This window comes from Penicillium manginii (assembly GCF_028828005.1).
Source record: "Penicillium manginii strain IBT 31320 chromosome Unknown utg000001l:1.0-3466041.0:1.0-3467806.0, whole genome shotgun sequence".
Classification (NCBI taxonomy): Eukaryota; Fungi; Ascomycota; class Eurotiomycetes; order Eurotiales; family Aspergillaceae; genus Penicillium; species Penicillium manginii.
The window spans coordinates 1,213,564-1,232,178 of NW_026643102.1; the positions used below are offsets into that span (position 1 = coordinate 1,213,564).

The window sequence follows — 18,615 nt, forward strand, 5'->3', positions numbered from 1 at the left end:
AATCACCCTTCACCTAGATACGCCCATCTCCTCTCTGTTCCGTTCTGCTTGCTGTACTTTCTGTGAATCCCTTCTCCTCTCCTCTCCTCACTCCTTCCAAGGACCAGGCTGCAACAACCTCGTCTCCTTAATGTAGACACTAACATCCTTGACAATAGCAATGAATCTCCTATGATTCTCCTTACTATCGCCAATGCGAGGCCGGAACTTCCGCAACAGATCACTACTCTGAATACCCGTTGCCGGGATGGCGGCGTGGATTTCCGCAGGCGTGGGGAAGGGTTGATTTCCTGCCGGAACAGGTGTTGATCGACCTGTATTTCCCAGTTAGCAACGCATACAATACTTGCTGTTTCTGCTTCTGCTTACCTCTCGCACCCTCGGGACTACTAGCCCGACTTCCCGAGAAACTCCTTCCACCAGCAATAGGACTACCAGCCCTCGACCCAACCGGCGTTCCAGTCCTGGACCCGAGACTCAACTTGAGTTTCTTCGGCTTACCCTCGCTCATTTCCGCGCCCGAACCAGCCATATCGACATCACTGCCAGAGCCCGAGCCAAGCGGGAAATTGCGAACGCGCTTCTTGCCCTGCGCAGATGGCGAAAGTGGTCGCGATGTGGGCTGCGGTGTGGGGGCGTGCTTGTTCTTGGCCTTCTTACGCGAAGTGTCTGTTCCGCTTGCGTCGGAGCCGTTGGGGGATCCGAGGCGTTTGCGCGATGGGCCGGATTTCTTGAGCGGGTCGGTGTGCTTTGGGCGGCCGGAGGGGGTGTTGTTGCCTTTTGACGAGGCGGAGTCTTTTTGAGCGTTCTTTTCTTCTTCGGCTTTTTTCTTTTCTTCTTCTTTTTGGCGTTCGGTTTCGCTGTCGTCGGAGCTCTGTGAGGTGTTAGATACGGGTGACTTCACTCTGGAATATGGAAACCAAGCCCCGTGTGTAGAGGCAAGGTATGGCAGGGCAGGATATTCTCACCTCCTCATCCGTGTAAGGATTAAAATCCGAGCCAGAACTATAGTCATAATTCTTCTCACGCTTCTTCAACGCCTTCCGCACCTTCTTACCCTGAACGTGTCTCGCCTCCTTCTCCCACTTTTCACGCTTCTCCTCCTCCTCATAATCTTTCTCATTCTTCAGATCAAACACATTAGCCTTGAGCTGATCCTCCTTAATCCTCTTCTCCGCAGCCTTAGCATCCTCATCCTGCTCATTAAACAAATCATCCCCATGCTCCTCATCATCCGCAAACCGATCCTCCTCAAAATCCATCTCCCCAGCCTCAAGCCCCTCCCGCCCATTCTGCGTCCCCTGCTTCCCAAAAAACACCTTCCGCGACTTAGCATACTGATCAAGCTGACTCTTCTCCAAAATCTCAGCCTGCTTCTCCATAAACCACCTCGGATCCTTGATCCGCTTCGCCATATGCTTCTCCGCCTCTTCAATAGTAAGCGCCTTAAACTGACTCTTCGCACTAAACTTGTACCACTTCTCCGCAGGGATCATGCGCACTTTCCCACCCTCAAACATGAAAACGGCATGCGTTTCCGAAAGCGCAGCCTCGTAATTCCCCACCCAGATATTGCGATTATCAAAGTCCTCCAAATGCCACGGGAGAGCTTCTTCGTACCGCACCCGCGCGCGAGCCAGTTCTTCCGCCGTCATGTCGCTCTTGAAGACCTGCTGCGTCTTTTGCTTCGGCGCATTGGGTCGCTTGCTTGAGCCTGCTGCCGGGGCGATCTGGGCTTGGTTCTCGGCGCGCTCTTTGTCGCGGAGGGCGCGCTTTGCGTCCATGGCTTCTTTGTCGGCTTCGCTCATTTGTTCGCCGCCTGGTCCGAGGCGCTCGTGTTCTTGGGTTCTGGTTCGTGGGTCACGGCGGTGCAGGCGGACTGGACGCGTGAATTGAGATTCGTCGCGTGGGTCGACGGGTCGTTTTGCGGCGAAGCGCGCTATGTGGTGTTTCATTCCTTCTAGGAGGGCGCGCTTGGTTGTTACGACCGGGTAGTCGGTGTAGGATGTTGAGAGGAGGGGTCCGCTGAAGCCGTTTACGGAGTGGTCGGCGGGTGCGTTGGCGTTGGGTGGGATTTGGGCTGGGGTGAGGGTTTCTGGGGTGGAGGTTTGGTTTGGTTGGGGGCGTGTTGGGAGGGTTTTGATTGATGTTGCGGGGATTTGACGGAGGGTTCCTGGTCGAGAGGGCGGGGCGAGACCGCCTGGTGCACTTGTTGCGGCCCTTTGTGCTCCTTTTCGCTTTGGACGGACGAGGGGGTCTGCTTGTCTGGGGCGACGCATTCGCATTGGCGGAGCTCCGTTTGGCCCGGTTGGCGTTCGGCCGTTTGAGGGGTTTGTTGGCGTCGACATGGTGTGTGATAGAGAATGGTTTGGTCAAGTTTGTCGGGTCTCTCGATCAAACAGGGGAGCGCATCGGAGAGATGGCGCTGTTGATGGGGAGGAGGTGAGTGAGAGGTGAGGTGAAGTGAGGTCAGTGACGGTGACTTAGTCAGCGGGCTTGGCATTGGGGCTGAACAAAGAGATTATCAGATGAACAAGGAAGAACAGCATGAGACATTTTCTTTCCCTTTAGTTGGATCAAATTAATACAAAGAAAGACTTAGAGATACTAAAGTTTATTCTACAATATTGTCTCCATCATGCTCCATCAACTAACAGTTCGTAGCATCATTCATTCAGTATACAGTACACTATTATATACCCGGCTCGTATACAAACGACTTCTCCGAGTCATCCAGGTCATCCAGGTCATCAACCATGCTCATGATCATGATACTTCCCTCTCCAAGGCCAAGCCAAGCCAAGGCAATGCCATTAAAGTCCAAACTTCTCCCCAGGCTCCAACCGCTTATAAGGACAAGCAACCCAATCACACCCCTGTTTATAAATCTCCGTCCCCCACCACTTAAACCCATCAACCCAACCGGGATAAATAAATGCAAAAAAGACCACAATAACCGCAAAAGCCAGACCCGAATCCAACGCCGCCGAAAGCGTCATAGCATACTTCTCCCACCAAGCCGTCCTCCGCCTCCGAATCACATAATTAAACACAAAACAGACAAGCGCCCAGATCGAAAAATTCAAACCTGTCGCCGGCGGAATCCAACTCAGACTCCCGAAGAGTATGGGGAAATTGACCTTGCGCCAGAAGCTCTTGCGGCTGCGTCGGCCAAGCAGCCACGCTGCCAACGGTGCGAGCGCGCCGATTAGGAATGCCCACACGAGCGGGCGGTAGAGGCCGTCGGGCCCGAAGAAGCGCTGCGGTCCGACGACGCCCCAGAGTATACTGCCGTTGAAGTGGACGCGGGCGATTGGGCAGTTGAAGCCGTTCATTGCTTCGGGCGTGCAGAGAAGGGGGATGTGGGTGAACATCCAGTTTAGGACGCCGATTTGAGTCAGGCTTGAGACTAGAGTTGCCATCATTTGGACGCCGAAGAGGATGCGTGGTGGGATTTTCATGTAGTGGCCTAATTTGAGGTCGGAGGAGAATTTTATCCCTTGCGCGGAGCTGATGTAGGAGTATGTCACGAAGATCATGTTTGCGACGGGGCGACCGGGGAAAACGATGCCGCAGATTAGTTGGCAGATTAGGTAGAGGCTGCTGTGTTGGTTTGTGACGGCCATGATGATGCCGACGGGGATGAAGAAGATGCAGGTTATGCCTAGGGCGAGGAATAGTCCGTACCAGGGTAGGTGTACGGGGTAGCTGAAGAAGAAGTTAGAATTTCTCAGCTGAAAGCCCGAGGGAAAGGCAATGTAACATACTGCTCCACGGTAAAAGTTGCTGTGGCTAACATTGTGACAAGCACAATGAGATACCATGTGATAGGGGCATCCTTGTAGCGCCTCATAAGACGGCAATGGACATCTTCCATGCCCAAAGGCATCTCCCGGTTAGCATCTTGAGAGGCATCTCCCGAGGAATCAAAGTTCCGACGCCCCGGAGGAGGAACTTGCTCCGTTCGCAGAGGTTCGTAGGTCTCCATTCCGGGTAATTCTCGGCGCTCCTCGAATGCTTTGCGTGTTTGTTGCCATATATCCTTTCCATACCAGCAGATAGTGTGGGTGACCAGGGAGGTTAGGGCGGCGAATTGAACACCGTAAGACAAGACGTATGTGATAGGTAGATACACAGGTGAGTAGTCCTCGTAGGCCTTTTGGTCGAAGAGAAAGTCCGGAGTCAAAATCCGGCTCACATTATATGGGTGCCCGGTGTTGTCGAATACCGCCGCGGAGAGAATGGGCATATAGGACGAAAAGAGCACGTTTTTGTAGTCTGGTAGACCAGTCAGCAAACAAATGAAAGGAGAAACACCCCCACCCCTGAGCACACGGCATCCATCACTTACACAAAATCGGGGCAATGGCCCAAATAACAATGACCAACCCGGTCACAATGTTCGCAGCAGCCCACCAAGGCGTCAGCAGCGGAGATCCAATATAGGCAATTTGAGCCCAGTCAAACGTCAACGGAAACATTCCCAAGCCAGATGCAACTCCAAACAGATTAGATACCACCACATTTTTCGGAGCAAACCAAGTGATCACGTTAAAGTAGCTCAGCGCAGGCATGAGTAAACCCGGGACGAAATACCAGAGAAAGGCACCCGTCCAAACGACGACGAAGAACTTATACCGAGAGATACTCCACCCATTAGCCTTCTTATTGGCATTCTTATGCATGGTCGAAAACATCGCAGTCGACATGAGAGTACCCGGCCAAATCATGGCAGAAGGTCGGACGAGGAATCGCCTTGTGAGGCCGGCGAATGCATATCCAAGAACTTGCGTGGAGATGATGAGCAGCAATTGGTATAGGATTGGAACTTCCTGCTGGTAGAATTTGTGTTGTTCCACGATGACCTGTTCAGTATTAGAATGAGACAAGAATTGGTTCCACGTGTATGGAAATATGGACCGAGGGGATCAAAATGCGCGAGCTGGCTGAGGGAGTCTCACATCTGTCGCAAAAGCAAATCCAAACGAAACATTACTGCTGATATAGACGCAAGCATGTTCCTTCTCATTCCATCGACCCTGCGCCAACCAAATCCGCATCCTGGACAACCAACTGATCTCCGGCGCATCAACCTCGCCAGAGAGTAATTCACGATGATGCAAAGTCCCATTCTCAAAGACCTCAAGCGGATCACCCGTCTTCTTAAGAGCCGCGTCCCAGAATTTCCCCAGCGGATGAACGAGCACAAGCGCAATAATCGGCGTAATAGCAACGCTAGGATACCGCAGCGAGAAAAAGAGGTTGGCCGCCGAACCCGTCAGCGAGAAAAGCAGGGAAAGAATCCACATGCGCGGAGTATTGATTGACAGAGTAATATCATCCGTAGCCGGGACCGTAGCTCGAACTTGGGCGTATGGCGAGTTATCCGGAGGATCTTCGTCGGTTGATTTGGTATCGTCGCCATCTAAATCCAAGGAGTCTTCCTCGTCACTTGTAATGTATGGTGATGAAGCTGGCGTTTCCTGCACGGCGTGATTACCAGGAACGGCTAGGCCTGTCGCGAAGGAGAATTTGGAATCGGCGCCCAATCCTATGTCCGAGGTTGCGGAGGAAGGTCGTCGATTCCTCCTGTACCAGCCACTGCTTTTTCGTCGACCGGATGAATGTGATCGGCGGGCTTTTGACCGGTGTGTCTCATTTGAGGGCCCGCCGGTGCAGCTATCGGAGCTGGTCCGCGAATCGTGAGTCCAATTACCTCTCTGTCTCTCTGACTGGGGCGAAGTTTCGGGGTCATCGGAGTCCTCTTGCGGCATGCGCACGGCTCCGTACGACGACGAGCCCAGCGCGGGCGAGGTGCGGATAAGAGGGGCGCGCGACATGAAGCTCCCACTATGGGTGAAGGAGCCGGGGGAGCCGGGGGAGGAGGGAGGGGAGTTTATGGAGTGATGTGAGTCGTCACATCCATCGTCGAGGGAACCAGGGAGATCAGGTAGAGTGTCGTTGGTGTTTTGGTTTGGGTTTGGGTTTTGATTTTGATTTTGGGTATTGCTGTAGTTGTGGTTGTGGTTGACTCGATCCGATTCGGCGGGAAGCGTCTCGCCCCTCGGCGGCGGGGGACAAGACTGCTTCCGCGTCTGCAGCGGAATGGCAGCCGTAATGGGTGGCTGCGGGGGGGAGATCGCTGGAATTGATTCCCCAGAGCTGTGTGAAGGAAAGAGGGTTTGTTATTCCAGCTGAAAATGGAGAGAAATCCGGAGGTGTGGGAGTGGAAGTGGGAGTGGGAGAGAAGAGAAGATATCGAGAGGTGAGGCTGGCCCCACACCGCCGAGTAACTATACGACGTACCTGGTACCTAGGCTTTTATATTCATATTTACATTCATGATTACTGGCGATATTACCGAGTCAATTGAATGTATCTTTCATTCTATGGATATCTATTCGTCTTCTCTTTATACACTTCTAATTCCTTTGTTCCGAGGAAACTAGAATAGCTCCGTCACCTCATTATCGTCATCGACGCGCGGCGCTTCAATCTGCGCTTGTCCAGTCTGCTCCAACTCATCCTTACCCTCACCCTCCTCATCACGCATAAGAACTTGAACCAATCGATCACAGGCCTCCTGTACATTCTCATCATCCACATTCATATGACATTCCCGAATCACCGGGTACACCTTCACCTGGCGCATCAGGTCCCGACCTTCCCGAGTAGTAGTCAGAAGCATGAGGGTCTCCACATGGGTAGCGATGATAGTAGGGTCACTATCACGCTTCTTATCCGGAGGCAAAAGCTGCAGATCAGGTAACATGGCCAACATATCCTCATCAGAGTACTCCTCCGGCCCGGTAATCGGCAGCAGTAGATATGGAAGAAGATTGGCCGCATCCTCGTCGAAAAGCATGGGGTGCGAGTCGATATCGAAGGCGACATTCTTGATGGTGGAGGCGACTCCCTTGCGGCGGATATCGCTCTTGTGTTCCGTGAAGACGGTCAGCTTGGTGATGGGTACCACGCCGTCGTACTCTTGGCGGGTGGTAAAGTATTTCCGTCCTTCCTCGGTTTGGGAGAGATCGGCGAAGAAGTAGGAGAGGTAGTCGAAGTTGGCATTTTTGTTGAGACCGCCCTCGGCGCCTTTGACGAAACAGTCCATCAATTGGTCGATGGCGTTTGCTGAGGTTGAGACGTTCTCGGGGACGCGGCGCTTCACGGCGAATAGTTTTTGTAGGGCTGAGGATTTGGCCATGTTGGCGAGCAGAGTTGCAAATTCGTCTGCGTTGGGCTCTTTGATGCTCTGTGTTCCCAAATTAGTGATCCGTTTGGTTGGTGCGCTGGTGCGTTATGCTGGTATGAGGTATGAGGTATGGACGGACCGTCAATTTGAAGAGCAAGCTCTCGATGAATTCATCATCTTCGGCGAGAACCTTCAGGACTTCCTCGTCACTGGACAGGTTGATCAGGATTGTCAAGGCATTTTTCGCAATGGGCTAGTAGAAGGCGCATTAGTGGCTGGACGGGGGAAGATGGGGGGAGGCACGCACGGAATAGTCCTTGGCCAGGAGCTTCAAGTCCCGGACGGGAAGTAATTGGTGACGCTTGAAGAGACTCGGCTGAGCAGTAGAGAATCCGACCAGGTTCTCAGTGGCTAGACGGTGTCAGTGTGGTTCCTATGGGCCATCCAGGGTCAGGCTTACCAATCTGGCGAATCTGGGTGTTACCGTGGTGGAGGAATTCCACCAGCTAGCAGAGTCAGTTCTGATTCAATCAAGGTAAGGCTTCAATACGCACATCTTCAAGTTCTGTAGGCATGTTGGGGGATGTGAGTGTGTAGAAGTGAAGAGAAGCGCAAAGTTCCCAAGACAATCTTTTTTTTCTGCCAAAGTGGGGGGGGACTCCGACGTCACCGCGGGGTGAGTTGATTTGGTTGTATTTACTATTGACTATATTGACATTGACAATATTCAATCATTCTAATTGATAGACAGTATTGCATTAACCCAATTAGCTTAATATTCTCACCCAAATACTCATAGTTACACTATTAACGGCCAATTCTAGTCATCTCTTTCTCCGAGTCACCTCCGGGCGGTAAACACTACTAGACTAGACTAGACTAGATAGACTAACTACTTTACTCCCCAACTTCACCTCCCCGGATTTCTATCTCCTTTACCAGACCACCTCCTCAACATGGCTACCCCCAATCTAAATGAAATCCACGACACCCTAATTGATCTAGCCTTCAAGGCCGGAGAAATCATAAACAATGCCCTCCCAGACACCGGTCCAGACTCCAAGAAGAACAGTACCACACCCACGCCCACCACAACATCAACATCAACACCAACAAGACCAAACTAACACCCCCAGGCGCTGACCTAGTAACCCAATACGACCGCGCAGTCGAAACAATGATCTCCACAGCCCTAAAAGAGAAATACCCAGACTACGCGTACCCACCCCTCCCCCCCTACTCACCCCAATCCAATCAATCTAACATATCATCCAGCTTCCACGGCGAAGAAACCTACACCCCAACAACTCCCCCTAACAACAGCCCCAACATTCATAATCGACCCCATAGACGGAACAATAAATTTCATCCACAACTTCCCACACGCCTGCGTCTCCCTCGGCTTCGCAATCAACAAGATCCCCACCGTCGGCGTTGTCTACAACCCCTCAACACAAACCCTCTACAGCGCGATAAAAGGCCAAGGCGCGTTCAAAAACCGCACCACACGTCTTCCCCTATCCGGTCCTACCCCGGCCCCGCTGACAGGTCTATCAAATGCGCTTGTTGCGATTGAGTGGGGCTCTGATCGGGGCGGGGCGAATTGGGGCGTCAAGACGCGGACGTTTGAGAGGCTCGGCGCTGATAAGAGTCAAGGTGGTGCGATGGTGCGGTCTTTTCGGAGTTTGGGGAGTGCGGCGTTGAATATTTGTGCTGTTGCTGAGGGGGTGGTGGATGTTTATTGGGAGGGCGGGTGTTGGGAGTGGGATGTTTGTGCTGGTTGGGTTATTCTGGGTGAGGCGGGGGGTGTGATTGTTGATGGGAATCCCGGTGGGTGGGAGGTCGCTGTTGATGGAAGGAGATATCTGGCTGTTAGGGGGGCGGAGAAGGGGCAGAGGGAGATTGTTGAGGAATTTTGGAGTTATATTCAGGGGAGGTTGACTTATGGTAACTAATCATCCTAGGGTCAGGAAGTCTAGATATTTGTAGTAGATTAGAGATCTATGGTAGTATTTATTCCACTATTTACTATCTACTATACTGTACTGTACTGTGCTGTAGTTAGTGTAGCATGGCAGTCTCTCGGGTATCATTATATACAATCTCTATTACCAAAATCCCCTACCCAGGACTACTCCTCAAAGCCGGAGACCAGCGATAACCCGCATCATCATCATCATCCAAACCAGACTCACAACCATTATCCTCATCGACCTGCCGATCCGTCCACCGCGCCGAGTCCTGCCGCGAAACATCCGTATGCGAACGTGCATGCGTGCTGGCTGTTTTATGAGACTCGCCATCGAAGGTCTCAGGGAAGGCCTCGCATCGTTCGCACGTTGGGGTGAGATCGTCCTTGTTCTTGCAGCCTTGGGTTGTCTCTGTCTCGGCGCGAGGCGTATCTGCACCCGTACCCGCACCTGCACCTGCATCTGCACCTGCAGTTGTACCTGCATGACACCTTTCAGACCCATCGCACTGCCCTTCAACCTCATCCCCCGAACTCGTTGGCCCCACATTCGGCGACTTAGCCCGATCAGAGTCCCGATTGAGCGTATCGTCTTCGGAAATAGAATCCGGACCAAAGTGCGTGTCAACGAGGTGTTTCACAACAGGCCACCCATAAGCATTAGTGAACATGCGCCGCACAATGATATTATTATGCGCGTCCGGTTCCAGTCGAACGAGGACCTTGCGCCAGGTGAGATCGCGGTGATAAGCGCGCGCGATCTTCTCTTCAACTTTGAGACCGCTTTCGCCTAGGTTCTGATTCTGGCTCTGTCCCGCGCCTAGACTCGTTGACGAGGGCACTGTTTTCGAACTAGATCCCGTTTTGCTGTGTTGCAAGGATCCGAAGGCTGTCGTTCGTCGCTTCGGGATCGGAGGCGGGATATCGTCCGGGTGGTAGATTCTATCGTGGAAAATAGTTCTGGACCGCGCGGCCGGATCAAGGATGAATTCGCTCGGTGGCAGTGGCGGCATGAGCAAATCGCCCGCTGATTCGAAGAATGTTGTTTTGGGCGGCGTGTAGACTCCGGCGTCTTCTTCGTAGAGGGAGTTACCTCTCACGGCTGAGGGGGATTCTTCCGTGTCGAAGGATCCGAGGGTCTGGCTTCGTTTGTAGATCTTTGCATGCTTGCCGCGAGGGGTGCTGTGTTTGGGATTCGGGGTTGGTTTACTCTCTTTTCGAAATAGAGATAGAAAACTGCTCAAGGGCCCGGTATTCTCGTGCGTAGATTCGTGCATGCTGCTGTGGCGTGAAGGGGGTCTGTGTTGAACGAGGAATTGCTCCGCGTTTGGCGTTGAATTCGAGCTATTCACTCCGATGGCGACTTCGCCTTGCAGTGCAGACGCAGATGCAGCAGAAGCCCGATCCCCATCACCTAGCTCGGGTATATCAGATCGAGCCAATTTAGGCGAAGATTTGGAATTCGCGCCCGTCAATTCAGCCCAGCCCCATTCAGCCATCGTGCCGACAATCCCATTCCCCCTCCTCGCCTTCTCGACACGATCAAGACCGCGCCAATCGAGGAAAAGAAGACAGGACGTCCGCAGCGGAACAATCCCATCATTAACAACATTCGAATAGAGCGTCCGATGATGGAATTTCTTCAAAACCTCATGCGCAGGCCCACAAGGCAAGATCCGCAATAGCGGTTTTGCCCCCGGGTCAGAGGGCTGACTTGCATCTTTCCCCGAGTCCGAGCCTCGACCGCCGATGATTGCGCCCCATCCACTTCGGACTTTGGGCGCTGTCCAGCTGAGGCCGAGGTCTTGTCCTGTTCGGCCTACGAGGCCTAGATCCAATGCGAAGCGAACGTACATCGGGTTCTCATTACTCAGGCCTAGAAACGGCGTTGCGAGCGCGATGAAGTTGATCGGTTGGATTCGCGTGAAGAATTCCGGACTGTGTTTTTGGATGTAGGCGATTGCGTATGTTTGGATTAGGCCGCCGAGCGAGTGTCCCACGAAACTTATACTGGTGATTTGGTAGGGGTGGTCTTCTTCTGAAGATCCTTCTCGGGTTTCGGGGACGGAGTGTGGTTCTAGGGAGGGCTTTGCTTGTGCTTGTGTCTGTGTCTGTTCCTTGCGAGTGTGGAAAAACGGCTTCGTCTTTGTTCCCTTTAGTGGGAAGTAGGGTTGGTCCGGGTATGTCATTAGCAAGATGTATTTTGCTAGGCGTTTTCCGAGATATTGGATTCCGCGCTCGGTGCGGACGGCGTTGCCGGAGAATCCACGGACAATGACTTGTTCGGCGTCTTCGTCGACGCCTGTTTCTTTTTGCTTCTGCTTTTGCGTCTTGTTCATGGCGGCGTCGATGCTTTCCTTTAGATAGAGCATGTCCGCGCCGAGATTGCTGTGCAAGCCATGTGTCAGTACGACCAGGTGGATCTTCTTTTTCGGCGGCTTGGAGGAGGGCTTTGAAGCCGGTGTTTCTGTTTCTGTTTCTGTTTCCGTTTCGGGGGCAGTCATCTCGAGCTGCTGCAAGTTAGACGTGATATCACCGACTTCATCCGTCTCTGTCTTGGTAGGCTGTGACGGTACCGAGGGCAGCGGCGGACTATTCCACAAACTAGCCGTATCATCAACACGAAGCGTAACAGCCTGTGAAAAGATCCCATTTGAAGGAGATACTTGCTGACCCCGCGATCCCGGTCCCCAAAGCTCATTGAATTTCCCCGGAGGACCGAGACTCGCCGTCGACGACCCGCCGCTAGAAAAGAATTCCATGGACTTTGCATCTCGGCCGACCAATAGCTCAAAGTGGACTACGGCGCTGTTGGAGAAAATGACCTGCGACACGATCTCGATGATCCAAGTTACACTGTCATCCTGTCCAGGCGCAGTCCGGCCTGCGGAGAGAGCATGTGAATCTCCGAAATAGGTCGGGATCTTAATCGTTGCGTCCCAGTTTCCCCCGGCTTTCAGGTATGGCTCGAATTGCGGGGCCCCCTCGGAGTCTTGCTCGGTGTACTTGGCATTGGGGTCGAATTTGGATGGGTAGCAGGCGGCGTAGAGGGTGTATGGGCCATGGAGATATGCGGCTCGTAGGGGGATTGCGGAGGTGTTTTTGACCCGGACGTAGAGTTCGGAGGGAAGGGGGAGGATTGGGTCTGATCCTGGTGTATATGTGAAGGTGTATCTGGGAATGAATGAATGCGATGGTCAGCTTTCGCTCCTGGAGTCAGGTCTGTTTAGAGTGGCTTGGCTGGCTTAGCGCGAGGGGGAGGAGATGTCGCGGGGACGTCGCGGGACGTCGCGGGACGAGAGCATCGGGGTCCAACATACCTGGCGATTTCTCCGACACGCACACTACCAGTCTGATGGGCTAACAGCATCTCGGAACCCGAGATAGACTCCGTGGGAATCTGGCGCCAACCCGCGAGTGTATGGTAGCGGGAAGCGCTTTCAGCGCGGCTGGTCGCTCCTTGGGGGATTTGCGAAGCTGAGTAAGTTCGAGGGGTGATCAGCATTGAAGGGTGCTTCCATGGTCTGATATGAAGAAGAAGGACCGGATTGGTCTGGAGGGAGGGAGGGATGTGAGGTTCGGAAGTGCCGGGGATAACGGAGTAGAGTAGTAGAGGGAGTAGGCGTGCCCTCGTGATGCGGCCATCCCGCAGTGGATCGACGATATACACTGCCCCTTTCCTAAAGGTTACTTACTTTAGCTTTCACCCGCCGATTTTGCTAAGTAAAATTGAGCACAGCCTCCAGGGCTTCCAAGGTTGGCTATGTGAAATACTGTTCCAAGGTAAATCTTGTTAATTTTGTGGTGATATTGCCGGCATACTGACACAGATCACCACTGTGTAGCTTTCGATGAATGACCAGTATGCAACTAGCACTAGTACATAATAATATGTCGTCATATATCAGCAAACATGATCATCTTGATCTCCCGCCTTAAATTGAGAGAATATCTCATACAGGTTGCGTTGGTTGTATAGGAAAATGTCACCACTGACTTGAGGCGAATGATGCTTACAATGGTGATGCTGAAATCGACCAAAATCTGTCAGTCTAATGGAGGTAATCGTGCCAAAATAGTAGAGCATCTCGATAATCCAGTTGGACTAGAGATAGTTGTGAGTTCTCGTAACAGGTGTTAGATTCTACATAACTACTAGTAGACAGACCTTCAGGATAAGGGTGATTTTTGAAAAAAGATATTGTCCAGATATCTCGTACGTAACCGGCATCAACCACTTGATTAGAAAAGTTAGTACCTTGGAGGAAGTAATATACATCGACAACTGCGAAATAACTACTCACTAAAAATTCCAGTATACGCATCCCCACACTGGAAAGGTACAAAAGTCAACAGAAGCCATCATGATTTGCGGATGAGTTCTTACTAGTCCAAATATCACAAAGATTTCTTCTAGACCAAAATTCTTCCCGGAACTCCAGACTTCGAATCAAGGTTGCAACAAATTCCTAACCACCCAAATACCGAATTTGTGATGGTGATAACATTGGCCTTGTTGCGGATTGGACTATGGCTCAAGTACTCGTAGCATTTGCTGTCGCTTAGTTGATAGCTCGGCAAAGTTGATCACGCTTTCCTTTCCCGATCTTCAAATGAGCTGTGGCCTACTTAGAATATCCTTAATGATGCAGGTCATTTGCACACAAGCTGTCAACTTGGCTTGCAGCGAGGTGTCTGTGCGGATACAAGTGGTATTGGTCAAAGTGCAAGGAGAAGCTTCGTTTCCAATAGCCATGCACTCTATCCAAAGTAGAATACTAGCACGATTCAAAGCCAGGGACCAAAATTTGTCTCACTGCGCAGGATGGCATATTTGATGCATTATCTATTGCTGCCAAAAGCAGCGCGATGGGCATGACGGTCCCCTTTCGTGGCATCGCATGTTCATTGTCGCTAGATGAAGTAGTCATCTTCACAAGGAAGAGAAGAGGAATCTGTCCACTATCCGCAATGACAACATCCAAAAGACCCAAGAGTGACGCCAGAATCATGTAGTAAATAATCTAAACTGGCGGTTCAGGTCTTTGGGTTTTCTGGTCTTTTGGCCCCATTTTAGCCTGACCGGGGTATGGTTGGCCCTTGTGAGAATTCATCGAAATAAACGGCAAAAATGGCGCCTTTCATACACCCAAAATTTGACAAGGAACATTCGTTTGAATCCAAATCGTATCATCTATATTTACGAGTGTGTCGGCCCAGTACATAGGTTGATGATTCATACGAATCTCACAGAATGACTGGCACAACAGTATCAGAAGGCTCGCCACTCAAGACACTAGCCCCCCCACTAAGTAGGAGCCGACTTAACTTAGCGCCTCTAGCCTCTCAATACAAGCGAACCGGTTAAATTAATGCAAAAAAACGCGTTACCCCAGCATAAACGGTGTGTTTCAGGGGTCAGACTTTTAATCTCCCTGCGCTTGACTCGAGTCAAACTTGAACCTGACATGGATTGAAAACTCTCTCTCTCTCCTACAGTCTACAGTCTATTATCTAACAATTTCTTTTAATTAACAATGGGAAATTTCGAACTATTCGACCGGAAACTAACACTCTACGATTTGTTGTATAGTCTCGGCATTTTGCTTGCTACCTATTGGACCGGCTGGATTGTTTACACGCGGGTATTCCACCCACTCGCACGATTTCCAGGTCCATTCTGGGCCTCTGTATCACGAGCCTGGATCGTGCGGTCTGTAATTCGTGGCAATCCGCACGAAACCCAGAGATTGCTGCATGCACGGTATGGTACGATAAATATTCTCCACCCAGTGCCAGCATGTGCTCTTTCAAGCGTTGACCTGGGCAGGCCACATTGTGAGAATTGCCCCGAATGAGCTTTCAATAAGTGACCCCGAGGCCATCAAAATCATTTATGGAGTAAATTCGGGCTTTATCAAGGTCAGCGAATAACTTAATGAAGACGAAAGAGGGGAGGAAAATACCGTTGTCTTCGATGAAGGAAACTGACTCGGCCTTTTCAGAGCGATTTCTATCTGGCTTTTCGCGCACCGTATAGTGAGATACTATTTCTTCGGGTGGATGAGCATTGTTGACCAGAACTAAAATGATTTGTCTCGACAGCCCGATATCCAGATCATTTTACATCAACAGATGAAAAGGTCCATGCTCAGCGGCGCCGCATCGTGAACGGCGTGTATACTATGCAGAGTATTCTTCAGTCAGAGCCCTACGTCAATAAATGCACAGAAGTTCTACTACAGCAACTTGAAGATGTTGCAGACGCAAAAGCTTCCATTGATCTACTCGAGTGGACACGAATGTGAGCAAAAGTACCTAGGTATTCATTTCAACTCATTCTTATCGATATCTAACAGTAGAATAGGTACGCTTACGATGTTATTGGCGAGCTTTACTTTAGCAAAATGTTCGGTTTGATGAAAGCAAGAGGCGACCATCTTGGGATAATGAAGTCCACTGATACGCTGATCCCGGCCATGGCCATTTCTGCTGTCATGCCATCATACCTTCGATCTTTCTTCATGTTTATTGGGGTGTTGTTTGCCGAGACCCGCAAGGCCTTGTCTGCCTTGGATGACCTAGCGACTGCAGCGGACTCTGCTGTTCAGAGTCATGTTCAAGCGTCGAGCTCTGATGACAGTGTGATTCGCCGTACTGATATTATATCCAAAGTATTCAACATTCATCGAGATCAAGGCGAGAAGCTTGATTTCCAGATCGATGATGTGAAACTCGAGGCCTTCGGGGGATAGTAAGTTCGATTGATACCCGGTAAGAATCGAGAGAACTTGAACTGAGAACCTTTTAGTTTTGCTGGAAGTGATACAACAGCAATTCACCTGTCCACGACTTTATACTACATCTTGAAGAACCCGGGAGTTTACGCAGCACTCAACAACGAGATTGTTCAGGCCACACGGCGTGGGGAGTTGAGCTTTCCTATATCGTACCACGAAGCGAGCAAGCTGCCGTATCTGAGCGCGTGTATTAAGGAAGGCGCTCGCTTGCATCCTAGTGTGGCACTTACAATGCCTCGAAAAGTACCATCAGATGGTCGCAGCATTTCGGGGCAGTGGATTCCCGGCGGAGTTCGTGTGGGAATTAACCCGACTGTCGTGCAGCTCGATAAAACTGTCTTTGGAGACGATGCGAAGGAATATAATCCGGATCGATGGCTGAAGCCAGATGCTGATAAGATGAATAAATATATTCTCCAGGCAAGTTAATCTAACTGAAGCTTAGAATGTGTGTTAACTGTCTTACAGTTTGGAGCTGGGTCAAGAATGTGTATGGGAAAGAATGTAAGTGCAATCACTCTGGCATAAATTCTAGGTTCTAAAGTAGGCTGACCGTTGATCAGATATCGCTGTGCGAACTATATAAGGTCATCCCAGAGCTGCTGCGCTCGTACCGCCTTGAATTGTCAAGCCCAGAGAAAGATCTAGAGACCAGCGGGTTTTGGTTCTACAAGCCAGCACCCATGCACATCCGCGTCTATCGAAAGTAGTAGACAATCCGGGGGACTTGGTCTGCATTTTATATTTGAGACATCACAATACAAGGATCAGCGTACTTTATCACAGAATACTGTAGACAGGGCCATACCGATTTTGGAGTAACTAGAGCCATACTAGGGAACAAGCTGATTGTATGTAGAGCATCAAGGAGTGACTAGATATTGAATGATCACCAAGCCTAGGCCTGAGCGCTTTCACTGCCCCTCAAGCTCAACCTTGGAAGTTTACATCATGCACATTAGGAACTAAACAAATCACGGTTTGATAACATTCAACAACCTCCTCCCCTCCAAACAAATCTCCATCCACCCATCTTTCCCAACAGCAACAATCTTCCCATCAACACAAACCCTCCTCCACCTCTCCACATCCTCATAAAACTCAATCCTCACCCTCTCAACCTCCTCATACAAGACCCCCTCCTCCCCCACATGCCCCCCACCCTGATAAGCCAACCCCATAAGCCGCATAACCTCATCCGCCCCTTTTCCCCCAACCCGCAAAAAATGCATCTTCCCCCCAAGAGCCTCCGAACCAGGCGATATAACAAAATCCCTCTCCAACCTCGGCACAAGCGTCGCGAGCACATACGTATGCTCGTCCTCCGGAACCTGCCACGATCTAGCAGCAGTCGTGAGCGTAATCCGCCCCCGAAACAAATGACTCCCAGACCCATCCGCCGGCCACAAAAGTTCCTGCGCTGCCATTTTGAACCGCTCGGATCCGAATTTTCGATACGCGGTTGTGTCGCTGTCTGCTACGAGTGCGGCGTGAAGACCCCAACTCGCGACGACGGCGCCATACATGGCAGCGCCAGCATCGCCAGCAGCGCCGGAGTTGATATTAACCCTCCCACCCCCCTCATCCGTAACAAGCATACTCCCAGCGGAAAAGCTAGTCCTAAAAACCGGCAACGGCACCGGGTTTCCAAAAAGTAGGGTCTTTAGATTAATCGCCGAGGCAGAGCCATCGCGTAGTCCGATTGAATTGGCCAGTGCATTTCCTGTTCCGCAGGGTATGAGGGCGATGTTTGGCGGAGGGGGGACATTCTTTCCTGCTGCGGCTGCTTTGTAAAAGACATCTAGGATATCGATTAGACCGCCATCGCCGGAGAGGAGGATGATTGTTTGAGATTGTTCGGCTTCAGCGGATAGGAATGTCTCTGATAGCGAGATGATAGATGTTGCGGAAGTTGTTTTGTGGGTGGTGTAGGTTAGACCTAGGCCGTTTAGAAAGGGGCGGAGTATGTGATCGAAGATGGACTGGGCGATGCCGGTGCCGGAGCGGGTTGATATTATTATTTGTAGGGTGGTTTTTAGGTGCGGTGGGATAGTCGCTAGGAACGGGGTTAGAGGTTGGGGGGGGGGAGTGTTGATGTTTAGGTCGAGGTGGGATAGGTGCATGTCGTCATGTTGATTTTCATCTTTGCGGAGGAATAGGATTCGATGGCCTTGGTTGGGGGTGGATTTGGAGACGATGCAGATGATTTGGTCCAGTTCTATCTGGCCTTGACTTTCGCTGGATGTCCATTTTAGGATGTTGTCTTCCACGGAGATGGTTGTAGCGGTGGAGTCCATGGTATGGTCGGGTCCCTTTGAGGGGCTTTCTTTGCTCAGGATTGATGGGATTGTACCTAGGTAATTTAGGGGATTGTAGGATTGGGTAAAGGTTGAAGTCGGTGATTTAAATGGGATTCCGTGATCTCCGCGGTTGATAAGCGGGGCAAGTTAGGCTTCCCATGTGGATCTAGTGGGGGGAGTATTTCTAATAACTACCTCAAGGTAGTTTAATTTTCCTCTTTACTTATTTCTATTTTCATTTCTATAATTATTTGGCTTGGAAGTTAAGAGAAACTGAAATCATTACAGACACCTACACCTCTAGCAAAGCCCCCCCCCATTCCGAAACTCGAACTTGAAAGTAGAAATACA

General features: G+C 51.0%; 6 protein-coding genes across 6 annotated transcripts; 2 read left to right on the plus strand and 4 right to left on the minus strand.

Moving 5' to 3' along the window:
- Positions 1-87: 87 nt before the first annotated feature.
- Positions 88-2,348, minus strand: N7533_000468 (transcription factor IIF subunit TFG1; the record flags this gene model as incomplete). The annotated part of the gene is made up of 3 exons (XM_057097118.1): positions 88-314; positions 370-874; positions 969-2,348. 3 exons carry the CDS (start codon positions 2,346-2,348, stop codon positions 88-90), a joined length of 2,112 nt encoding a protein of 703 aa, XP_056965611.1.
- A 465-nt stretch (positions 2,349-2,813) lies between these two features.
- On the minus strand, positions 2,814-7,770 carry N7533_000469 (Oligopeptide transporter OPT superfamily; the record flags this gene model as incomplete). Its single annotated transcript, XM_057097119.1, has 9 exons — positions 2,814-3,708; positions 3,768-4,278; positions 4,352-4,865; positions 4,962-6,162; positions 6,447-7,255; positions 7,335-7,448; positions 7,503-7,606; positions 7,656-7,701; positions 7,750-7,770. 9 exons carry the CDS (start codon positions 7,768-7,770, stop codon positions 2,814-2,816), a joined length of 4,215 nt encoding a protein of 1,404 aa, XP_056965612.1.
- Positions 7,771-8,151: 381 nt separating this feature from the next.
- N7533_000470 (inositol monophosphatase family protein) lies at positions 8,152-9,150 on the plus strand (the record flags this gene model as incomplete). Its single annotated transcript, XM_057097120.1, has 2 exons — positions 8,152-8,266; positions 8,471-9,150. The coding sequence occupies 2 exons, from the start codon at positions 8,152-8,154 to the stop codon at positions 9,148-9,150; spliced, it is 795 nt and encodes a 264-aa protein (XP_056965613.1).
- Positions 9,151-9,316: 166 nt separating this feature from the next.
- N7533_000471 (lipase ROG1 family protein) lies at positions 9,317-12,669 on the minus strand (the record flags this gene model as incomplete). The annotated part of the gene is made up of 2 exons (XM_057097121.1): positions 9,317-12,338; positions 12,485-12,669. The coding sequence occupies 2 exons, from the start codon at positions 12,667-12,669 to the stop codon at positions 9,317-9,319; spliced, it is 3,207 nt and encodes a 1,068-aa protein (XP_056965614.1).
- Positions 12,670-14,701: 2,032 nt separating this feature from the next.
- On the plus strand, positions 14,702-16,674 carry N7533_000472 (cytochrome P450; the record flags this gene model as incomplete). The annotated part of the gene is made up of 8 exons (XM_057097122.1): positions 14,702-14,933; positions 14,995-15,086; positions 15,170-15,203; positions 15,270-15,468; positions 15,532-15,918; positions 15,976-16,388; positions 16,433-16,472; positions 16,512-16,674. The coding sequence occupies 8 exons, from the start codon at positions 14,702-14,704 to the stop codon at positions 16,672-16,674; spliced, it is 1,560 nt and encodes a 519-aa protein (XP_056965615.1).
- Positions 16,675-16,938: 264 nt separating this feature from the next.
- N7533_000473 (ATP-NAD kinase PpnK-type) lies at positions 16,939-18,261 on the minus strand (the record flags this gene model as incomplete). Its single annotated transcript, XM_057097123.1, has 1 exon — positions 16,939-18,261. The coding sequence occupies one exon, from the start codon at positions 18,259-18,261 to the stop codon at positions 16,939-16,941; it is 1,323 nt and encodes a 440-aa protein (XP_056965616.1).
- Positions 18,262-18,615: the final 354 nt, after the last annotated feature.